At 40.6% G+C, this 19,530-nt stretch overlaps 1 protein-coding gene across 1 annotated transcript in view; it reads right to left on the bottom strand.

The window, feature by feature from the left end:
• Nucleotides 1–3,179: 3,179 nt before the first annotated feature.
• The window catches only part of mpped1 (metallophosphoesterase domain containing 1), a 99,940-nt gene continuing 83,589 nt past the window's right edge, over nt 3,180–19,530 (bottom strand). Inside the window, exons 5-7 of the mRNA XM_006806508.2 lie at nt 16,731–16,846; nt 9,629–9,742; nt 3,180–6,456 (exon numbers count right to left, since the gene is read on the bottom strand). Coding sequence (XP_006806571.1) covers nt 6,338–6,456; nt 9,629–9,742; nt 16,731–16,846 — 349 coding nt within the window. The 3' untranslated portion in view covers nt 3,180–6,337. The remainder of the gene's footprint in view (nt 6,457–9,628; nt 9,743–16,730; nt 16,847–19,530) is intronic.

Here is a 19,530-nt window from a genome sequence, read left to right as displayed (position 1 = left end):
GGTTGCAATGGGCTTGGGCTGCTGGAGGCTTCACATAATGCACTGAGCATTTCTGCTCAGTGTTTTTACACCACTCTGTATTTAATTATTATTAAGCGCTGGCTGTTTTACAGTGTGCCTTTTGTCCTGTCTTCCTCCCTTTCACCCACAACAAATGGCCCCGCCTCTCCCTGAGCCTGGTTCTTCTGGGGGTTTCTTCTGGTGAAAAGGGAGTTTTTCCTTCCCACTGTCGCCAAGTGCTTGCTCATTGTCTGATTGATGGGGCTTCCTCTGTATTACTGTAGGGTCTTTGTCTTACAATATCAAGTGCCTTCAGGCGACTGTTGTTGTGATTTGTCGCAATATAAATAAAACTGAAAATCCAATTTATTGGTTTTAGAGCCACCTCGCAGTTATTGAGTTGCCATGAACTCCTCTGTATACCATTATTGTATACATTATACCAATTATAACATTATTTTAAAAAAGTGTGGACCAAAATTCCAAATGTGCTCATTTTTTTCATTCATTTTACCCTCACTGTTTTGACTGAATAATATTTATCGTGTAAAATCTTCCATAAGACCTTGTGTTCACTAAAACCTTGTTAATCCAGCAACATACAAAATCTTGAAAAATCAGGCCGTATTATATCTTAAAGTCAGTTGATCCAGAATGCTGCAGTGACAGTACTAGCAGGGACTGCAAAGACAGACCATTATTCTCCATACTAGCTCTTCACTGGCTTCTGGTAAAATCCAGAATCAAGTTTTAAATCCTTGTCCTCACATGCATTAAATAGGCAGGTCCAATTGCATCTTGCAGGTAAGGTGCAACACTCTCTCACTACAGGCTGCAGAAAAGCCTTACGCCACCATGCTCATCTCCTGTGGAAACAGCTCTGAGTTTGGATTCAGGAGACAGACACCCTCTCTACTTTTAGATCAGTCTAAAAACTTCTGTTTTGTTTCTTTTTGGTAAAGCTTTTGGTTAGGGTTAGGGAGCCATCCATTAGTAGGGATGGGTATCGTTTAGGTTTTTTCCGATACCGGTGCCAAACTGGTACTTTTGAAACGGTGCTGGTGCTTAAACGGTGCTCAAACCGATGCTTAAAGAATATAGAACACAAACTTTGTCCAAAAACCTCTCATGTTTTTATTTTTAGAAGTCTCTTTTTTTTCTGCGAAATGATAACCAAGTTAGCCTTTTCTGTTTATACAACATACCTCCTTTGGTTGGAACCGGTGCTTAAACAACGGAAAACACAAACTTTGTCCAAAAACCCCATGTTTAGCTGGGTTTTCTTTGTAAAAAGATACCAATGTTAGCCTTTTTTGCAGCTATAGGGCATATATGGTATCACTCTATCAAACATTTTTTAATCTGTAGCTCTGCTCTAAAAGAACGTGCGTACCTGGGCCCGCCTACTATCCTTGGAAAGGTAAAATGATTGGCTAGAATCTAAAGTGTATGACATCTCAGGAAACAAAAAGCACCGAAATAAAGCACCGAAATGTGCGCTGCTTTTCGGTCTGGTTACTACCGTTTATGTCAGAACCGGTGCCATAATGGCACCGGATACCGGTATCCATTAGTTTTGCTGGTATCGGCTATATCGGCTACAATCATTCTACCTTTCATGTGATGTGACTCCTCATCTCTGCCATTGCTGGATTCCACTCTGTTATATCTACTGTGTACTTCAAAAAACTGTTAAGTTCTTTCAGAGGATCTATCCTTACTGAACTGCATATTATTAAATTATGTCTTCTTTATCTCCCAGTTTTCCTGCCCCTCCCCCAACTGTGGCAGATGGCTGCCTCTCCTTGTTAAACGGTAGTTCTTTCTTACCACAGTCACCAAGTATTTGGTCATTTCTTCCACAGCATTTCTTCCAACACTGGTTGGTGTGTCTTCTTTCTCTCACACCAACCAGTCGCAGCAGATGGCCCCGCCCCTCCCTGAGCCTGGTTCTGTCGGGGGTTTCTTCCTGTTAAAAGGGAGTTTTTCCTTCCCCTTGCTGCTTGCTCATAGGTGGTTTTCTGTATGTAGTATTGTAGACTCTACCTTACTATATAAGGTATATATACAATAATATATACAATATTCTCTCCAATGCAAAGGCTAATATTGTAGGGTCTTTATATTTCAATATAAAGTGCTTTCATCAACTGTTGTGTTACGCTAACTGTATATAAATAAAACTGTACTGAATGCATCATTTCCTGTTATTGTCATGCTGTGCAGCTAATTGAGAAAATGATATCGAAGCAGGAGCTTTTTTTGCCCCTGTATCCTGGCATGAGTTAATCTAGCCCAGACAGCACAGATCTGCACCTGACACGACAAATAGACCCATTGAGGGAGTTGAACTGAGAAACATAAAAAAATCTCTAAAGATTAATTATAGTGGACTGATTATTTGAGAGGTGTTCCTTGCAACGACTGTCTGTTTGACACTGATTTGTGTCCCAAAGCCAATCAAATAAAGTACCTTTTTAACTACGCAGATGACGGGAGGTAGCGGGCGCGCCTTTTCATGAGATGGGAAATGTGAGGTGAGATGGATGACAAGGAGATGGGGAGGACGTCTGTCATTCATTCAAAGGAAATCCCAGTGCAGCAACGCGCAGGGGCACTCACAGAGGACAGAGAAATATAGAGTGCTGAGAATCATTATCTGAGGAAGCTAGGACAGAATGAGCAGATGGAAATAGGAAAGGGATGATCAGAACTGAGAAAAAGAGCTCAGCATTGTGGCTGGAGAGGCAGAGTGAGAAAAGAGAGGGAGGGTGAGAGAGCTTGAGAAAGAATAGAGCATATGAAAGCTTGTTGTATTAATGGCAAAGTAAAAAGCAGTCCGAGAATAAATTACCCGCTCTCCCTCGGGATTACTAATGTAATTATTTGAAAGAGGGTTCTCGTTAGAGTGTGCAGAGGTGTGGAAGACCTGCGGAACAAAACAGAAGACAGAGATGGAGCAGCAAGGGTTTAGCGACTGGAAATTAACTCGCTGCTCAGAGCGCCATAATTGATAGGAGACAAAGATACCTTTGATTGGAACCAAAGGAAAGAACCGGGACAAAAGTTTCCTCGCTGCTCTTTTCTATTCTTTTTTTCTTTGTCTACAACAAGAAACGTACAGCAAAGACAAAAGGGAAGAGTACAGGATGGAAATAAGGAAACGTGATCCACTGGTCACAGATAAGACTTTATTCAATCTGTGAAGAAACCAGAATCCTTAGAAAGAAAGGTACTTTACAGTCTCCAGAAGGTTCTTTTTCTCTTATTGTACAGTTTAAAAAACGTCCCCAGCAATAATGGCAAAAATACAACACTATATGAACACTTTAATTCCAAAATGCTATACATCCATTCATCCAAACACCTAAGCATCCAGCACTGTTTGAATAAGAAAAATCCAGCAAGTAGAAATGTCAACAAGTTATCCTGCTTTCAAGTCTCAGCTGTCAGTCATCCTGCCCATGCTGGCTTTCCTTGTTTCAAAAGGTAAATATCTCATTTTGGAACAAAACTCTTCATATGCAGATTGTCTGAGTAGCAGAAGTCATTAACTTGTTTAAGCATGCCTCAGAAAATAAATCAAGAAATAGTACAGCACTTTTTTTCCCTTCTTGGATAAAACAGGAAACATAACACAGCTACTGAAGCAGAAGAGCATCAAAGTGAGAGACATCTAAATGAGGACTGGAGCTGGAGAGTCAGACCAAACAGACAGCTTTGCATGAAGCTTCCAGATGAAAGTTCCTCCCATCTCTTAGTTTTTAATAGTTTGTCTTTGTTCCTTTCTCGGAACGTTTCCTTTCATAGATGCTAATTAAGAGTTTGCGTTTTAAATGATGAGGCTGCTTCTTATAAAGTCTTGACGACTTTCACACAGGCAAAATGACCCAAACTGCATTTGTACAGAACTTCCTCTGTCTACATTCAAACTGTAATTACTTGCTGCGATTTACAGTATCCCTCGTTTCAGGCTGAAAATCCTCCTCTGGAGATGTTCACAGTCCTGTACTGTCTGGACATTTTGACACACAACAGTCTCATGTTCTTCTTGTCCAACACAGCCAATTAGTGAAGTAGGAGTAGTTAATTATCTAGCGACAGGTAGAGAGAGACTCAAATATCCCTTCTTGTTCAGCTGTTTAGGTTAAAGTGATTCAAAGCAGTGTAAGTACAGTTTTTGTGCAGAGGGTGAGCTCAAAGCAGCACACTATGAAATTTTCTAGCATTTAGTGGAAAAAAGACATTATTTATGTTGGCCACAAATACCAGCTGTGTAAACATTTTCTCTATACTGGGATGATGGACTGCCACTTCTCTATTAAATGAAATGTAAATCCAAGTTGGCATCTGCCTTGGGTAAATTATTTTTTACAAGGAAAACAAACCAAAAAAAGCAATTTATCATCAATTACACTGGAGTTTACTGGTTCGTCTGGTTTTAAATGAACTTTCTTATTAAAAAGTACCCATGCTCCCAACCAAAAAGCTGGGCCCCGGTTAAATGCCAACAGGTCCAGCTAGGTCCAGATAAAACAAGTTTTTACAATGTCAAAAAATATGTCAACCAATATATGACATATTTAGTCGATATGCAAGAGCAAATGATGATGGAAGAGCAGTATTAACTAAAGATGAAGAATCTATGAAAGTGGTATAATCAGTGTGTTATACAGCATCAAATGGCAAAAGGACGTAGGTTTGTCAGTTATTTAAAGTTCCTTATTGCCCTGCTGAGATGAATGGAAAATAAAAAATTACAATTAAAACTTGGATTTTAGAGAAGGTGCTAAAACTGCCATGTTTGTGTTCTAACATGTAAACGGCCCTCCTACTGTTTTCCGCATTAATGCGTTCCTTGGTGAGCGGTCCTGACCCCTTTTCCTGTCTTGCCAATTTGGAAGCATTAAGACGTCAGCTGCTGCAACGAACGCTGATGTGTCGAAAGGAGCGAGAGTATAGCGCGAGTAAACTGCAGCCCCGGGGAACATTCATACATAATGTCGGAGATCAAAGTGTGACGTGTTCTTGTTATGCACATTCAGACTCTTACTGGGATCAGCCACATTCAGAAATAAAGCAGCGAAAGAAAATTACTGTTTTTTGTAACACAAACTGCTTAGAGACATAAAAGAGTTAATACTCACCCAATGGGGCGGAGCAGCTTCACAAAGAAGAAAATACTATAATAAGCGTTACATTACATTACTAAACAAACCAAAGAAAATGTAACAACCACAAATTTCTTGACACATTTTTTTTGAAAAGCATAGCAACACTTGGTAATCTTCAAGAAGAAAAATTCAAGTTTTTTTCTTTACATTGACAAAGAACATTTACATTGATCAGTTAGTTACAGCTTTGCTTCTCTTGAAAAGTTGAAGACCCATATCTTCCATAATTAACACAACACGAGGGAGCATCCTTGATACAACCACGACTCCTCCCAGGTCTGGTGACATGACTGTTCAGATTAGCTTATAGCACCTTTACGTTGCATGTTACCTGGTCTCCTTTGCAAGTCCGTGAGCCAGACGTTCCAGCCAAGGGCTAAAAAGCAACCGAGTCATTCATAGCATGAAGCATGGAGAGGAGGGAAAAGGAGGAGCAACATGGGAACTACGTGGAAGCAGGAATGGGACTCTGCCTTTAGTGGTTAAGAGGCTTACTGAGAGTTTCAAATGAGGCAAAAGGGAATCACATCAGACATCTAGACCTCTTGTGCCCCATACACTCACTTTGATTTCTCGAGCACAGACATGCTGGTGAAAAGAAAGAAAAAAAGCACACTCCAGCATGCTCCGGGCCTGAGGATGGGATCAAACAAGGAAGGGCAGTAGTAAAAGTTCTTAGTGGGAGGAAATTTGTAAAAAGATGGAAACTGATGTTCAAAAGTATGGAAAGCTTGGTGAAAATCCCCCAAACAAATGTCCCGTTAGTGCTGTGTAGCCGTGGTTCAGCTAAAACTGTCCCTTAGACGAGGCATTGGTCTTTTCTGAGAGCAGCATCAGATTGTCAGTGCAGTCAAAGAGGATTTGAAGAATCGTCAGTTCGTTTGCATTTTACTGTCCTTCCATTAACCCTTGTCTCTTCTCTTTTAAAGTCCATGCTGAGATGAAGAAATGATGGCATATGACAGAACACAACGGTGTGAGGGAGCGTCCTCCTTCCCTCACTCAGCTTCACGATCAGATTCTCCGGACGTGTGCTGCACATGATAAACACACATCTGTGCAATATTTACATGATTTGGTCCTTTCTGCCTGCTGCCTCACCTACCTCTCTTCATTTCTTTCTCCTTACTGATGGTAGGGCTTTGCAGATGAGATGCCTGTAGTCACGTAGTCCTGGGATTGGGCAGGTCAAAGACAATGGGCGGGTTCATGGGAAGGAAGTTGACGGTGCAGGCTGAGGCATTGATGAAAGTCGTCGTGCCATCTGTCATCATGCCATAACCTGAGGAGTTTTTAAATGTCAGTGTCAATTTGATTTCTATAGGGCATTGGAAAGGTTGACCAAGTTAGTTAACAAAAAAAAAGAAAATAAATATAAATAAGATAAGACATTCAAAACAAATAGAGGTTACAGTTTATTCCAGAGTCCTGATCCCCTCTTTGGATCGGGCCCTTAGACTCTGGGCGCTGTAGTAAGAGGATCTGCCTATATGATCTCAGTGCTATTTTTGGGTTATATAACTCCCTGAAAAGCCTTCAGCTAATCCAAAATGCTGCAGCAAGAGTCCTGACAGGGACTAGAAAGAGAGAGCAGATTTCTCCTGTTTTGGCTTCCTGTTAAATCCAGAATTCAAAATCCTGCTCCTCACATACAAGGTCTTAAATAATCAGGCCCCATCTTATCTTAATGACCTTGTAGTACCATATCACCCTATTAGAGCACTTCGCTCCCGCTCTGCAGGCCTACTTGTTGTTCCTAGAGTATTTAAAAGTAGAATGGGAGGCAGAGCCTTCAGTTTTCAGGCCCCTCTTCTGTGGAACCAGCTTCCAGTTTGGATTCAGGAGACAGACACTATCTCTACTTTCAAGATTAGGCTTCAGCTGGTTTAAATTTGCTAAAACTGGAGTGATGTGGTTTTATCTTCTAATACCTGTTGCCAAGCAAGCAATGGAGAGTGTTAAAGACTAAGCTAGAGAGAACAGCAATAGTCTAAACTACTAATGAAAAAGTTGGCAGATGTTTAAACTGTAGACACTAAAAACTAAGATTTCTAACAGTTTGGGAGTAATGATGGGCAAGGGGACCAAGGGTGTCAGTTAACTTATCCAAAGAGTAGTTACAGCTTCCAAATCCAATAGTTTCTGTCTTGCTTTCATTTAGGGTTAGAAAACTGTGTTAACCAGTCGTTCATGTAGACAGTTAAACCAAGGGAGCAGGGGGACAGAGACAGTTTCATACGTAAGTTTGGATGTCATCAGCATAACAGTGAATATTATATTAACAGGGATCAAAATGGACGTCTGTGTGCACCACACACAACTCAGAACTTTCAAATCCTTCAGCTGTCCTGATTATTCACATGTAACTTTGGTTTTAGTTATTCATTTGGTTATTAATCAGACCTCCATGTTCAGGCTTTATGACACTGATTAAACTTGTCTACATTTTTCATTCTCTATAACAGGAAAACTAAACCGTGGGGAAAAAAGGACAAAAAGAAGAATTCAAATCAGTGACTCAACAGTTACTGGTATAAATATATGCTCCTTTCACTTTTTGTAAAACAGAAAAAAGGGACTATGCTAACTATTTTATAAAAACAACAACGATGCAGACATTTGGGGTGGAGCAGTTTGACTCCCCAAATGGTAGAGACTTGTAGGGTTGTAAATATACTCCAGGGAAACAAACGTCTGAGAGTGTACCACAGGAAGAATCGTAACTGCAGTGGTTCAAGGGACAAAGAAGAAATACTGCAGATCTGAACTGAAGAAACAGCTGCAAAACTGGAAGCTAGAAAGGCTCATGTGTTCTGAAATCTGAGATTCTAGTTTGTGAAAAATATGCAAAGAGTGTGACACTAACACTACATGTCTGCTTCAAAAGTGCATGCCTTCCAAATGGCAGACATTAAAGCGTTACAGTGTTTCAAGCATAAGTTAACTGCCATCTCTTAAAAAGCACTACACTTTAACGTTGTGCCGTGAGTGATTTTTTTCACCATCTCTTGGAACATTGCTTTGCATTTCTGTGCTGCTCCTTTCACATTTGGAATACATGAATACAAAACACGCTGAGGATCATTTCTGCCTCTCGGTGAGGCCTCACATTAATGAAGAGCACTGCTTTCAACCCATTTCTCCTCTTATAAAATCTGATCTAGTTTCTAATCTGGTTCTCTCTGATGGGGGACCAGTGCTCCAGGGGTTCAGTGCTGACCTGATAACCCTAAAAAAAGCAACCCTCAACGCTGGGAGTGGGCCTCTTTGGCCCTGCTGGCCTGTATGAAATGCTGATGTGGCCGCTCAGCCATTCTATGCTTTTTAAAACAAAAATGTTTTGTTAGTTTAATCATTTAATTACCATTTTAAGGTTGATGGATATTCACAGATTTGTACTACCTTTATATGTTAACATGTGATTAGTTGAAATAAAACCCTATGGAACCACTGATACAACAGTTGCATGGCAACATTAGATGCTTAATAAAAAAAGCCTTGAACTAATTAGCGTGCCTCTTTTTCCCTGAACAGAAATTCCTCACATTATATGTGAGTTTGCACGTGTCAGAATTCTGATTTGAGTCACCTCATTTCAGTTTCCTCGATTTAGCACCAAATCACATCAACAGGCCCCTCGAAGCATCGCAGCTACAGACCTAAACAGCAGTTTTCGTTCTGCTGTGCTTCAGGCTGAATCATCTTTGTCCAACTTGTAAATGTAATTCATAAATTTACCTTTAAAATTCTGTTTTCAAGTCTAATAATTCAAAGAAAAATTATCAGTGGAAGTATATTTAAACATATTTGTGCATAAAATGAAATTCTAAATTGTTGATGTTTGATTTTCTCTCTATTCTACAATCATAGCAGAGTAATGTTGCAGCCACACGGGTTACGTGATGCAACAAAAAAAGTTGTTTAAGCTCTTTCTTAAAGGCTGCTTACTAAAAAGACTTTTTTTTATTAGTTAGCTACCGGAAGCCTACTGAGGGGCAGAACTAAGTGCTTGTAAGCTGTTTGCTCTGTAATTTGTGAACAGCCTGCGCTGGTCTAAAGAATATAACACTCAGATTCCTCTCAGATCTGATTTTTCGTTCAAAGTGATTCATTTTCCATCCAATCGCTTCCGCTTATCCTTTTCAGGGAGCCTAGCCCAGCTGTCATAGGGCGAGAGGCGGGTACACCCTGGACAGGTCGCCAGTCTATCGCAGGGCCAACACACAGACAGGCAACCATTCACACTCACATTCACTCACAGATTCACACCTATGGGCAATTTGGATGAATCAATTAACCTATCCCCACAAACTTGTGGGTGATTCATTTTATATTTTATATTACCTTTAAATTATTAAATACACATTATAATTTAAATATCAACGTCCATTTAATTGTAGCGTTCATAACTGCATTAAACATAAAGTATTCGACAGCAGTGTAATCAGTCGTACCTTCATGAATGTGGCCGAAAACATGTAATTTAGGCTGAACTCTCCTCTGGACGGTGTTGAGCAGCTCCATGCACCCAACACGCTGCATCTTCTTGGGAACCCAGTCCAGGAAACCTGCACACAGAGACATGTGAATCAGATACGCTGCCATGCTCACAAAGCTTATGAAGGTTTGTGGAAAAAAATCTGCAAAGTAATGCAGCTTTTTTTTTTTTTGCCTTACCTTAAAAATGTTTTTTTATTTTTTTTTTTATTTGGTCAGTTAGTTTCAGTTAGAAAATGATGCTCATTTCCATCCACTACCTTTATGCAAGAGCTGGGGTGTCAGCTGTTCTATAGTGGGGTGTATTTAAACCCTCCAACAGAAGAGGGTACCCCAACCAATCACAGCAGATGGCCGCCCCTCCCTGAGCCTGGTTCTGCTGGAGGTTTCTTCCTGTTAAAAGGGAGTTTTTCCTTCCCACTGTCGCCAAAGTGCTGCTCATAGGGGGTCATATGATTGATGGGTTTTTCTCTGTATCTATGAAGCGCCTTGAGGCGACTTTTGTTGTGATTTGGCGCTATATAAATAAAATTTAATTGAATTGAAGAGGGGACACTGAGGCGATACAAGTTGAAAAATGAGAAAGATGAATCTTTCTGGTTAACCAGCTGAGCCAGAAGTCAGGTAACTTTTACTTTCCTACCAACAACGTCTCTGAACATTTAAAAATCACACCAATCGGTTTTTGTTCTGGAGGTTAATCCAACATGATGACGGTGCTGTGAGCACTGAACAACATGGGAATGCCTTCACAGCCGGGCTGATTCTGACAGCAAACTGGCTTTTTTCATTCAGCGCAGTTGTAGACATGCAATAAAAATCTTTGTTTTATTGCAATTTTTATATTTGCGTAATTAACTAATTGCAATCAAAAAGAAAAAAAATGGAAGGAAATCACTACACACATATGTGTGCAGTTAAACTACCAGAAAGATGCTGGAAATTGTGTTTTCTGGTTTAATGATGTAGTTCAATACTCCCTAACATCGGAAACTCACTCAGTACTTGTATCCTTACCTTCCCACAGCAATGATCCTTGCTGGATCATTTCACTAATTCATTTAATGTGAGCTTGGTGATGCTGAGTTTTATATTTTCAAAAAATGTATCTTTATTTCAAAACACAAATGTCATGAATGCCATAGCATGAAACTTGATGCATACACACTTGAGAAAGAAGCTCTTCTTTTCAAGCTGCTCGTCTAATGGCGAACTACATTACACAGCACTGAAAAAAGACTCTTAAAAAGCAGCCACAGAAAATAAAGATCAATCAAAGCCGCACACAGATGCATACTTCACAGTGTGTGTGACAAGGATAAAGCACGGAGTGTGTATGATTTAGTGTCTCCCCCGCGACGACGGATGCTGCTGATGCTGAGTCAATAAAAGCATCAAGTCAGAGGAATAAAATGACTGAGGACTGCGCCTCCATCTTCCCCGCTGTCTGTCGCTCAGACAAGAGGACGAACAAAACAAGAAAGGCAACAACGATGAAGGCTGAAGGCTACAGCATCCTCAGTGCAGGAAAATAAAAATTCTATTAAATATAACTAATGCTTATTGTGATCAGTGGATTCATATTTTAAGTGTCAAATCATATAAAATGCTGCCAAATTTAAATTTCTTATCTGCCTTAATGTAAATATGTTTTATTCAGTATGACATGAAAGAGTCGACTAACAACAAGAGCAACTTCTCATTAGTTCTTTGAAAATATCTTCAAGCTAAAGGCTCATGCAGTATAGCGTATATATAGTACAGTTTTTCTGCTGTGTGTGTGTGTGTGTGTGTGTGTGTGTGTGTGTGTTCACAGCTCCGTCACTGTGTGTAGCAGAAATCTATAGACACACATGGAGCAATCGTGCAGCGACAACAACGTCATAGAAATCTGTATAAATAGTATAAAGTATAAATTAAGTTTCCCAACAAGTGTAGGAGGAAACAGTAGACCAGCTTGAACAGGTTGTACCCAGCAGCTCCCCGTATCTGCAGAGACTGCAGTCTCTCTCTGTTCAGCACTTCTTGATTTTACATACGAACATTTTTCTCTCCTGCTTACCAACACTCACAGTGCGTCTCCCTGCCTGCAGCAGAGAGACGCTAATCACGAGGCTGAGGATGAATCAGGGAGACATTTGTATAGTGATATATTAAATGAAACAAAGGTACACCGTTTAAACGAAGCCACTTAAAGCCACACAGGGACTATTTTCATGGAAAAAAACAGTAAAAAAACAAAAACGAAACAAACAGACAAAAAACAAAATTTCCACAGACACACAAGTTTTTGGGGGATTTTATCCGTGCCTGCAGTGAGACTTGAATTATCAAGTTGAAACAGCACACACAGTTTCAGGGTGTAGTCGGAGTGCTAGCTCAGGAGGTAGACCGGGTCATCTACTGATGACGGTTAGCGGCGTCCTTGGGGAGGATATTAACCCTGAGCTGCTCTCCGATGCATCCATGTGTGTGTGAATGTGTGTGAATGTGTGTGAATGTGGCATGTTGTATAAAGAGCTTTGAGCGCTATAAAAGAATGAGTGCATTTATGTTCCAAACATACGACAGTGATCTTTAAGTGTTAGTGTAGGGTCGACCTTACAATATAAAGCACCTTGAGGTGACTGTTGCTGTGATTTGAATTAATAAAATTGAAATGATATTTTTAAGAATCTAAGGGTCTGAAGTTGTTGAGGGTAACACTTCTTTTGGGTAAAAGCTTCAGGCAAACAAATTTAAATGTCCTGCTTTTTCTTATTGATTAAGGTCCAGCTGGAAATGATGTTTCGGGGCTTCAATGCTACAAGTTTAATTGTATAACGGGAGGACTTTTCCCACAATGAAAGCCCCGATACTACATCAGATCTGTTTGCTTTTAAAACAAAGAGAAAGAAAGACAGCCTTTATACATTTTTATATTCCCAGCAACCTGCTCACAGCAGAATTAATGGAGCCGCTCGTGCTCAGCAGAGGAATAACGACATCTGTGTACTAAGCTGGCAGTGAATCAGTCATGGTTGTAAAGTGATACAGACCAACTTCTTTACCCTCTAAATCTCTGCACCTGTAAAACACACACACACACACACACACACACACACACACACACACACACAGGATGGGTTTAGGCATAAAATGCCTTAAAAGTGTAAGTATATTTTTACAAGCCTTGGGAGATGGTGGAAGTAAAGTGAGAAGTTACGAGGGCTTTTTGTGTCTCGGGGTATTTCACTCTAATGTGCTCCTTGTTTCGAAGCAGCTGCTGCTTTGGGCATTGAGCCTGTTTTCCTCTTTTTGTCTCACTTCCTCCCTTGTTCTCTCTGCTGTTAACTTCTTCCTCACAGCCAGATAAAGGGGCCATATTTTTCCTCTCTAGCCGCCGATCTGCAGCTTTATCGCGCCTCATAAAAGACGTTCGCTTTTGCCGCAGTGCGAAATGATGTCTTGCTCCTGCTCCTGTTTGCTTCACCTTCTCATCTGTCGTGTTTTACTTCGTCTTATTAAAAACAATTTGAAAACACTGTAACACTGTTTGTGTTCCTTTCCCTTTTTCCATACTACTTTTTCTTCATGTCATTCCCTCCAAGTCTTGCTCCGAGTGTGTGTGTGTGTGTGTGTGTGTGTCATGCATTAGTAGCCTGCTGTAGCTGCTCCATATGCCTGTGGCTTATGAGCAGATAGCTGGAGACACTTGGCTAAGCTGAATGGAAAATAAATGGCCGTGTTCGCAGCCGAGACGCAGACAAGGAAATCAATCACACACACTCATCTGAACACCACAGCTGCAGCAGGAGATGAGGTGTGAAAGTGTGTGTGCAGGAGAGAAAGGAGTGTGTGTTCAGCCATATTTGTGATGCTTGCACAGGATGTCAGTCAGCTTGTGAGCTAGCATCTGTGTTTATTCAGACTGCTGCAACACTGGTGTGTAAGAGGATGAAAACAAGTGTGTGTGCGCTGAAAGGTGATTACTAAGAAGGCTAATGATCTCCTGTACAGGTAAAGTGTGCTCTCAGGCAGCGCGCGATGAGCTGACTGATCTGTGTGAGTCATCGCTGTGATTACTTTCACCTTTTATGCAGCCACTCAATCCCACAATGATTCATCGGGGCCCTTTCACTGCTCTCTTTCATTTGAAAGGTAAATGAAGCATTGACAGAGCATGCTCAAGCTGTGTGTGCACGTCTGCAAGAGCTGTGGATAAATGTCTGCATATACAGGCTGTGTGGTTTTCTGTAGTGTCTCTACAAGGACTACCGAGGTCAAACTTCACGTGTCGAGCATGTGACACGCTTTCTCGCTGCTCACAGGAAACCTCAAAGCTGCTCGTTTATGAAAAAAAGAAAAAAGCACAGTTAGCTTTTTTAATCTTAATACCCGACTTGTTCCACATTTCAGCTTCAAATACACTGTATGAGTTTGATTTGTCAGAGGCCTTCCTGTAATGTCATAGTCACATTATGGGAAACAGTGGCTGCAGACTGCAGCACGCCCAAAATAACTGTGAGTGTGCAATGATGTCTGCTTCCACTGCTCTGTGAACACTTACAGCAGCTGAGCTCTGACACAAGAGTCCGTTTCAGTCCAAACAATAAAGGGCACTGCTGTGTTTTTATTCTGATGGAGCTGAATGAGGCTCATAAATAGACTCGTCAGTAAATGCAGCCTGATTTGTCAAAATGTCATCAGAAGCTAAAGTTTTGTTTGCTGCTTTTTAACACATACAGCTTCGTAGCATCCATGTGTGTGTCTCCAATTTTTTCTTTCAGTTGGCTGAAAAAGTTGGGCTCAAACGGTAACTCATAATTTGTTTTCTACCAAAAAATAAAGTGTAGTTCAGAAGCCCTGAACTTTTTTTTATTATTTTCTATTATTGGTTTATTTTTCTTCTTTTTTTGCTTAAATGTAAATTTTCGTTACTGTGCCAATATTCTGTGTACAGATTTATTGTCACCTCTAATATCTTTTGAAATTACTGAGTAGTAGCTAATATAGTCAATACTTTTTTATCAATAATAATAGAAGGTTTGTAAGTGTGAGTGATCTGAGCTGACCAGAATAATCGGAGAAAGCGGGCAGAAATCTGCCGCTCCACATCTACAGATCTGTAACCGATGCAGCACAGACACATGCGCACAATAGATCTGTGGAGGCTGAAAGCATGTAGCTCAGTCAGTCAGTTTACTTTCTTTCAGTCTGATATGTCAGACCATCGGATCAACATCAAGTAAAAAGCACAGATAGATGTTTATGGCTCCGCCCCTGTAAACAAAACATGTTGCTCCATGGAACGGCCCCTCCCACATGGAAAAGATATTTATAAATCTTATACAGTTTGTATCTGTCTTGTGTGAAACTTGTATGAAAAGCATACAAGAGTGAAAACAGATATAAGATCCCTTGAAAAATTATATAATGAAACTTGTATGTTTTGGATACTAAAATAATATATGAAAGTAATGAGAAAGTGGCCGCTGAATCATATAAACCTGATATGATTCAGCCAAATCTGATGCAAGTCTTTTATAAGTTTTTTCTATTTCTTTTCCATATGGGCTGGCTTACAAAGGGCGTGGCCTCACCCCAACCAATCACAGCAGATGGCCCCGCCCCTCCCTGAGCCTGGTTCTGCTGGAGGTTTCTTCCTGTTAAAAGGGAGTTTTTCCTTCCCACTGTCGCCAAAGTGCTGCTCATAGGGGGTCATATGATTGTTGGGTTTTTCTCTGTATCTATGAAGCGCCTTGAGGTGCCTTTTGTTGTGATTTGGCGCTATATAAATAAAATTGAATTGAATTGAATAAAATTGAATTGAATTGAACTGACATGATGACTAGTCTAGTCTTGTTCTCCACGATTTCAGTCATCAGTTGTGTTTTCCACCTAAATTTCACATTTTTGTACCTTTTTCTGGTTCCATGCTATCTCTCTCAGCCTGCTCCTCATGTTTTCTTGGCCTGCCTAATTTATGAAATTTCAAAAGCAAAGCTCAGCTTTTCTCCTTCCAACAAGGCGAGATTATGCCGTGTTTGGTTCCTCCTCTCTTTTGAACTGAAAGTTAAGAATAAATGGAAAAATAAATAAAAGATTAGGTGAGTTTTTGCGCCAGTCTCTCCACGCGCAGATGTGACGCATTCTGTTCCAAACACATGTGGCGTATTTATCGAACCATCTGTGTGTGCTTTGTCTCAGTGTTCTGAGTGCACCTCTCTCCTCGTTGCATATGTATTTAAGGGAGGGCTGCTCAAATGAAGTAGACAGGTTAACTTCGGGTAATTAAAATATGTTTTCTGCTGGATTTACTCTAGTGTCCATGTCTATTTACACAAGCCAGATCGACTGCAATGAGGAATTAAACATGTACTGTATTAAATGGAATCTTTAATTTACACGTGACGCACGAGCAACAAAAGAGACGAGTAACAGTTAAGCTACAAGATAACTGAATGTAAACAAGTGTGGATTTGAACCTTTGACCCGTAGTCACTGAAGATGAATTTGATCTGTACGGCAGACATAAACACTCACACCTTGTCTTTATGTCTTGAATATAAACTTCCTATAGACATTCACGTAGCTCACTCTTACTGCCCGTGCTGCACTGCTGCAACATGAACAAGTATGAACAGGTTTTAGGAATATATTCAGTTCACTGAGGAGACAAAAAGTACAACAAACCCAAAACAAGGTGGTGATGGTGGTCTGGGGCTGCATCGACCACTTGCTGTCATTGGTGGAACTACACCAGGGAGATTCAGAAGGAGAAGCCAGGCCATCAGTTCTTAAACTGATGCTCAAGGGCACTTGGGCTATGCAGCAGCTTTTCACAGTCATCATTTAATAACTTCATATTGTAATTACCTGTGTTATCCTTATAGATGTAAAATATCTATAAGATGTAAAAATGTATTTGATGATCTGAAACATGTAAATTTGACAAAAAAAATGATTCCACTACCAAATAGTTGCAACTAAAAATGTTTGTCAGTAACAGTGTTTCAAATTGAATATCTATGCACATGTGTGTGTGTGTGTGTGTGTCAGTTGTAATATGTGTCTCACCCAGTGGAGGGCAGTGTGTGACCAGAATGTCTGTGTTGTCTGGGATCTGGTTCCACTTATCCAGCAGAGCTTGACCTCGCGGCAGGTTGAAGCCCCAGCCGTAGTACCAGGGTTGCCTGCACACACACAAGAGAAAACAGAGACATCATGCTTTGTCTTACAGCCTCCAACAGGTGTCGCAAACCTTCTAGTTCTCCAGTTTTACATTAACAACACTGAACACTGGAGTTGAGCATTACTCTAAACACAGGACCTTTCTTTTTATTACCGCGTGTAAATCAGAACTCCGTCAGTCTAAATTCTACATAATAAAATCGAGGAGTTCGATCCCTGGCTGCTGCAGTCTACATGCCAAATATCCGTGGGGAAGATATCCATCGGAGTATGAGTTTGTGTGAATGGTAGCATAGCAAAAAGTGCATGCTTGACTGAGGTTGTGTAAAGTGCTTTGAGTGCTCAAAAGGACTAGAAAAGCGCTAAGAACAAGTCCATTTACCATTTACCATTACCCTGACCTCAATAATCCTGCTGGCTGATCGTTCATTGGAGAATTCATTCTCACAGTTTAATTTAAAGGACCCAGAAAATAAAGCAGAGCTGCTGTCCAGTACATAAGCACCTCACAGCACTGCATTTCCTTTGTTTCACCTGTCTGTATGACCGCTCTATTTTATTTATGTGTATTTTGTATCTGCCACTCCTCAGTGCATGCAAATCACAAATGAAGAACTAATCATGGTGAAACACCCTGAGTTATTTGAGCATTTAATATCTGCTTTATAGTCAGACATGAACACTAATAAAGAGGAAAACACATTCAATTTTCAATTCAATCTAATTTTATTTATATAGCGCCAAATCACAACAAAAGTCGCCTCAAGGCGCTTCATAGATACAGAGAAAAACCCAACAATCATATGACCCCCTATGAGCAGCACTTTGGCGACAGTGGGAAGGAAAAACTCCCTTTTAACAGGAAGAAACCTCCAGCAGAACCAGGCTCAGGGAGGGGCGGGGCCATCTGCTGTGATTGGTTGGGGTGAGAGAAGGAAGACAGGATAAAGACATGCTGTGGAAGAGAGACAGAGGTTAATAACAGATATGATTCAATACAGAGAGGTCTGTTAATACATAGTGAGTGAGAAAGGTGACTGGAAAGGAAAAACTCAATGCATCATGGGAATCCCCCGGCAGCCTACATCTATTGCAGCATAACTAAGGGAGGATTCAGGGTCACCTGGTCCAGCCCTAACTATATGCTTTAGCAAAAAGGAAAGTTTGAAGCCTAATCTTGAAAGTAGAGATAGCAAGATTTTAAAAAATGCAAAAGAAAATATGACCAAACTGTTTCTGCATCGTGGACAAAGAGCATGTTGAACAACTAAGTGCTACAGAATGAGAGTGAGTTATACTGCAAAACAACATTTACAGTTGTGTTGAAGCTTCTTCATGATGACGGTTTAAGTGGAGTTTTTCTGATCTGTGTAACTTTTGGCGATGGTACATTTGTGTACTCCTCTGGAAGCTGTCTGCAACTTTAAGAATATCTCACAAAAATGTATGGAGATCATCAACGCTGACCCATTATTCCTTAACAATGTTTAATGATGCTCTGATATGTGTAACCTTGTAATTGCGATGCCCGACCATGCTTGCTTTCAGTCGCTAAACATGCAGTTTGACCTTCGGGACATGAAAGCAGTAATAGGATGTAGAGCAAAGGGATAAATCAAATGGTTTTGAGGGAGATGGGTGAGTAGAAAGATATATTAAACATCTCCTTGCGCACAATCAAGCCTGGAATGCACCAGGATGAGAAGACAAGGGAAAAAGAAGAGGAAAGCCTTGATGGCTGGGGCTCGTGTCCCTTTACTTTGATAGCGGACGCCTTGGCCGTGAGTGATGCAGAAGAAATTAACATGTCACTTACAATCTGTACTCCGATCCATCTTCCTCGACAACACGCTGCACGCTTGTGTACATGTGTGCAACCGCAGGCGACAACGTCCTCGGCTGCTGCCGTGCAACCAACTTTTTATAAATTGCTGAGTGCAGTCACTCAAAACACCAACTTTATCACCGCGGCCGACACGTCTGTGCTCAGTGAAACATCAGATGAGGATTTTTCAGAATAATTTCCGGTGTGTGCCGATGTGTGTGTGGGCGGGTGTCTTACATGGTTAGCAACTTCAAAGACAGAAAGACAGGACTGAAGATAGGAAGAAATATCTGTCACAATGAATGTTTTCCACCTTTCCCTCTAATTAATAAAGCTAAAAATGGCAGCTCGGAGGTCAACAATGCGGGGACGGCTGGTCAAGCAGATGCGACAGAGCATCATGGAAAATCACCGCCTGTTTCAGCTTGAGTGCGTGCGATTAAAATTCCATTACTTCCTGAAGATCAGAGACTAAACATTTCTGACGAATGAGCCAACACATGAACACAAGCTCAATAATTTACACGGTGAATATTAAAACACTTGGCATATTAATAGAGCCTGTGGAATTTAATATTCATGTTGATCTTAACATAGATGTCTCAATTAAAACAGATGAGCTCAGCTGTACGATTGATGCTGCTGATTCTCTCTGTGAGGGATAAAGAGCGAGTAAAGGAGACGAAAGAAACCCGTGTTAATGACCAGCACGTGGGGATCAGCTATCTATCAGCTTAACAGCGATAGATAAGCAAAGAGAAAAATTCATGAAGACACCAATAACAAGTGGTGAGATGCTTGGATTGACACAAACGCTCAAACCAACCATTTTGCTTGTTTTATTAAAATAAAGTACATTTT

The sequence above is a fragment of the Neolamprologus brichardi genome, chromosome 17 (assembly GCF_056152115.1).
Source record: "Neolamprologus brichardi isolate AB-2024 chromosome 17, ASM5615211v1, whole genome shotgun sequence".
Lineage (NCBI taxonomy): Eukaryota > Metazoa > Chordata > Actinopteri > Cichliformes > Cichlidae > Neolamprologus > Neolamprologus brichardi.
The sequence above is the reverse complement of the archived record's forward strand: the minus strand, read 5'-3'. Positions and strand labels throughout refer to the sequence as shown.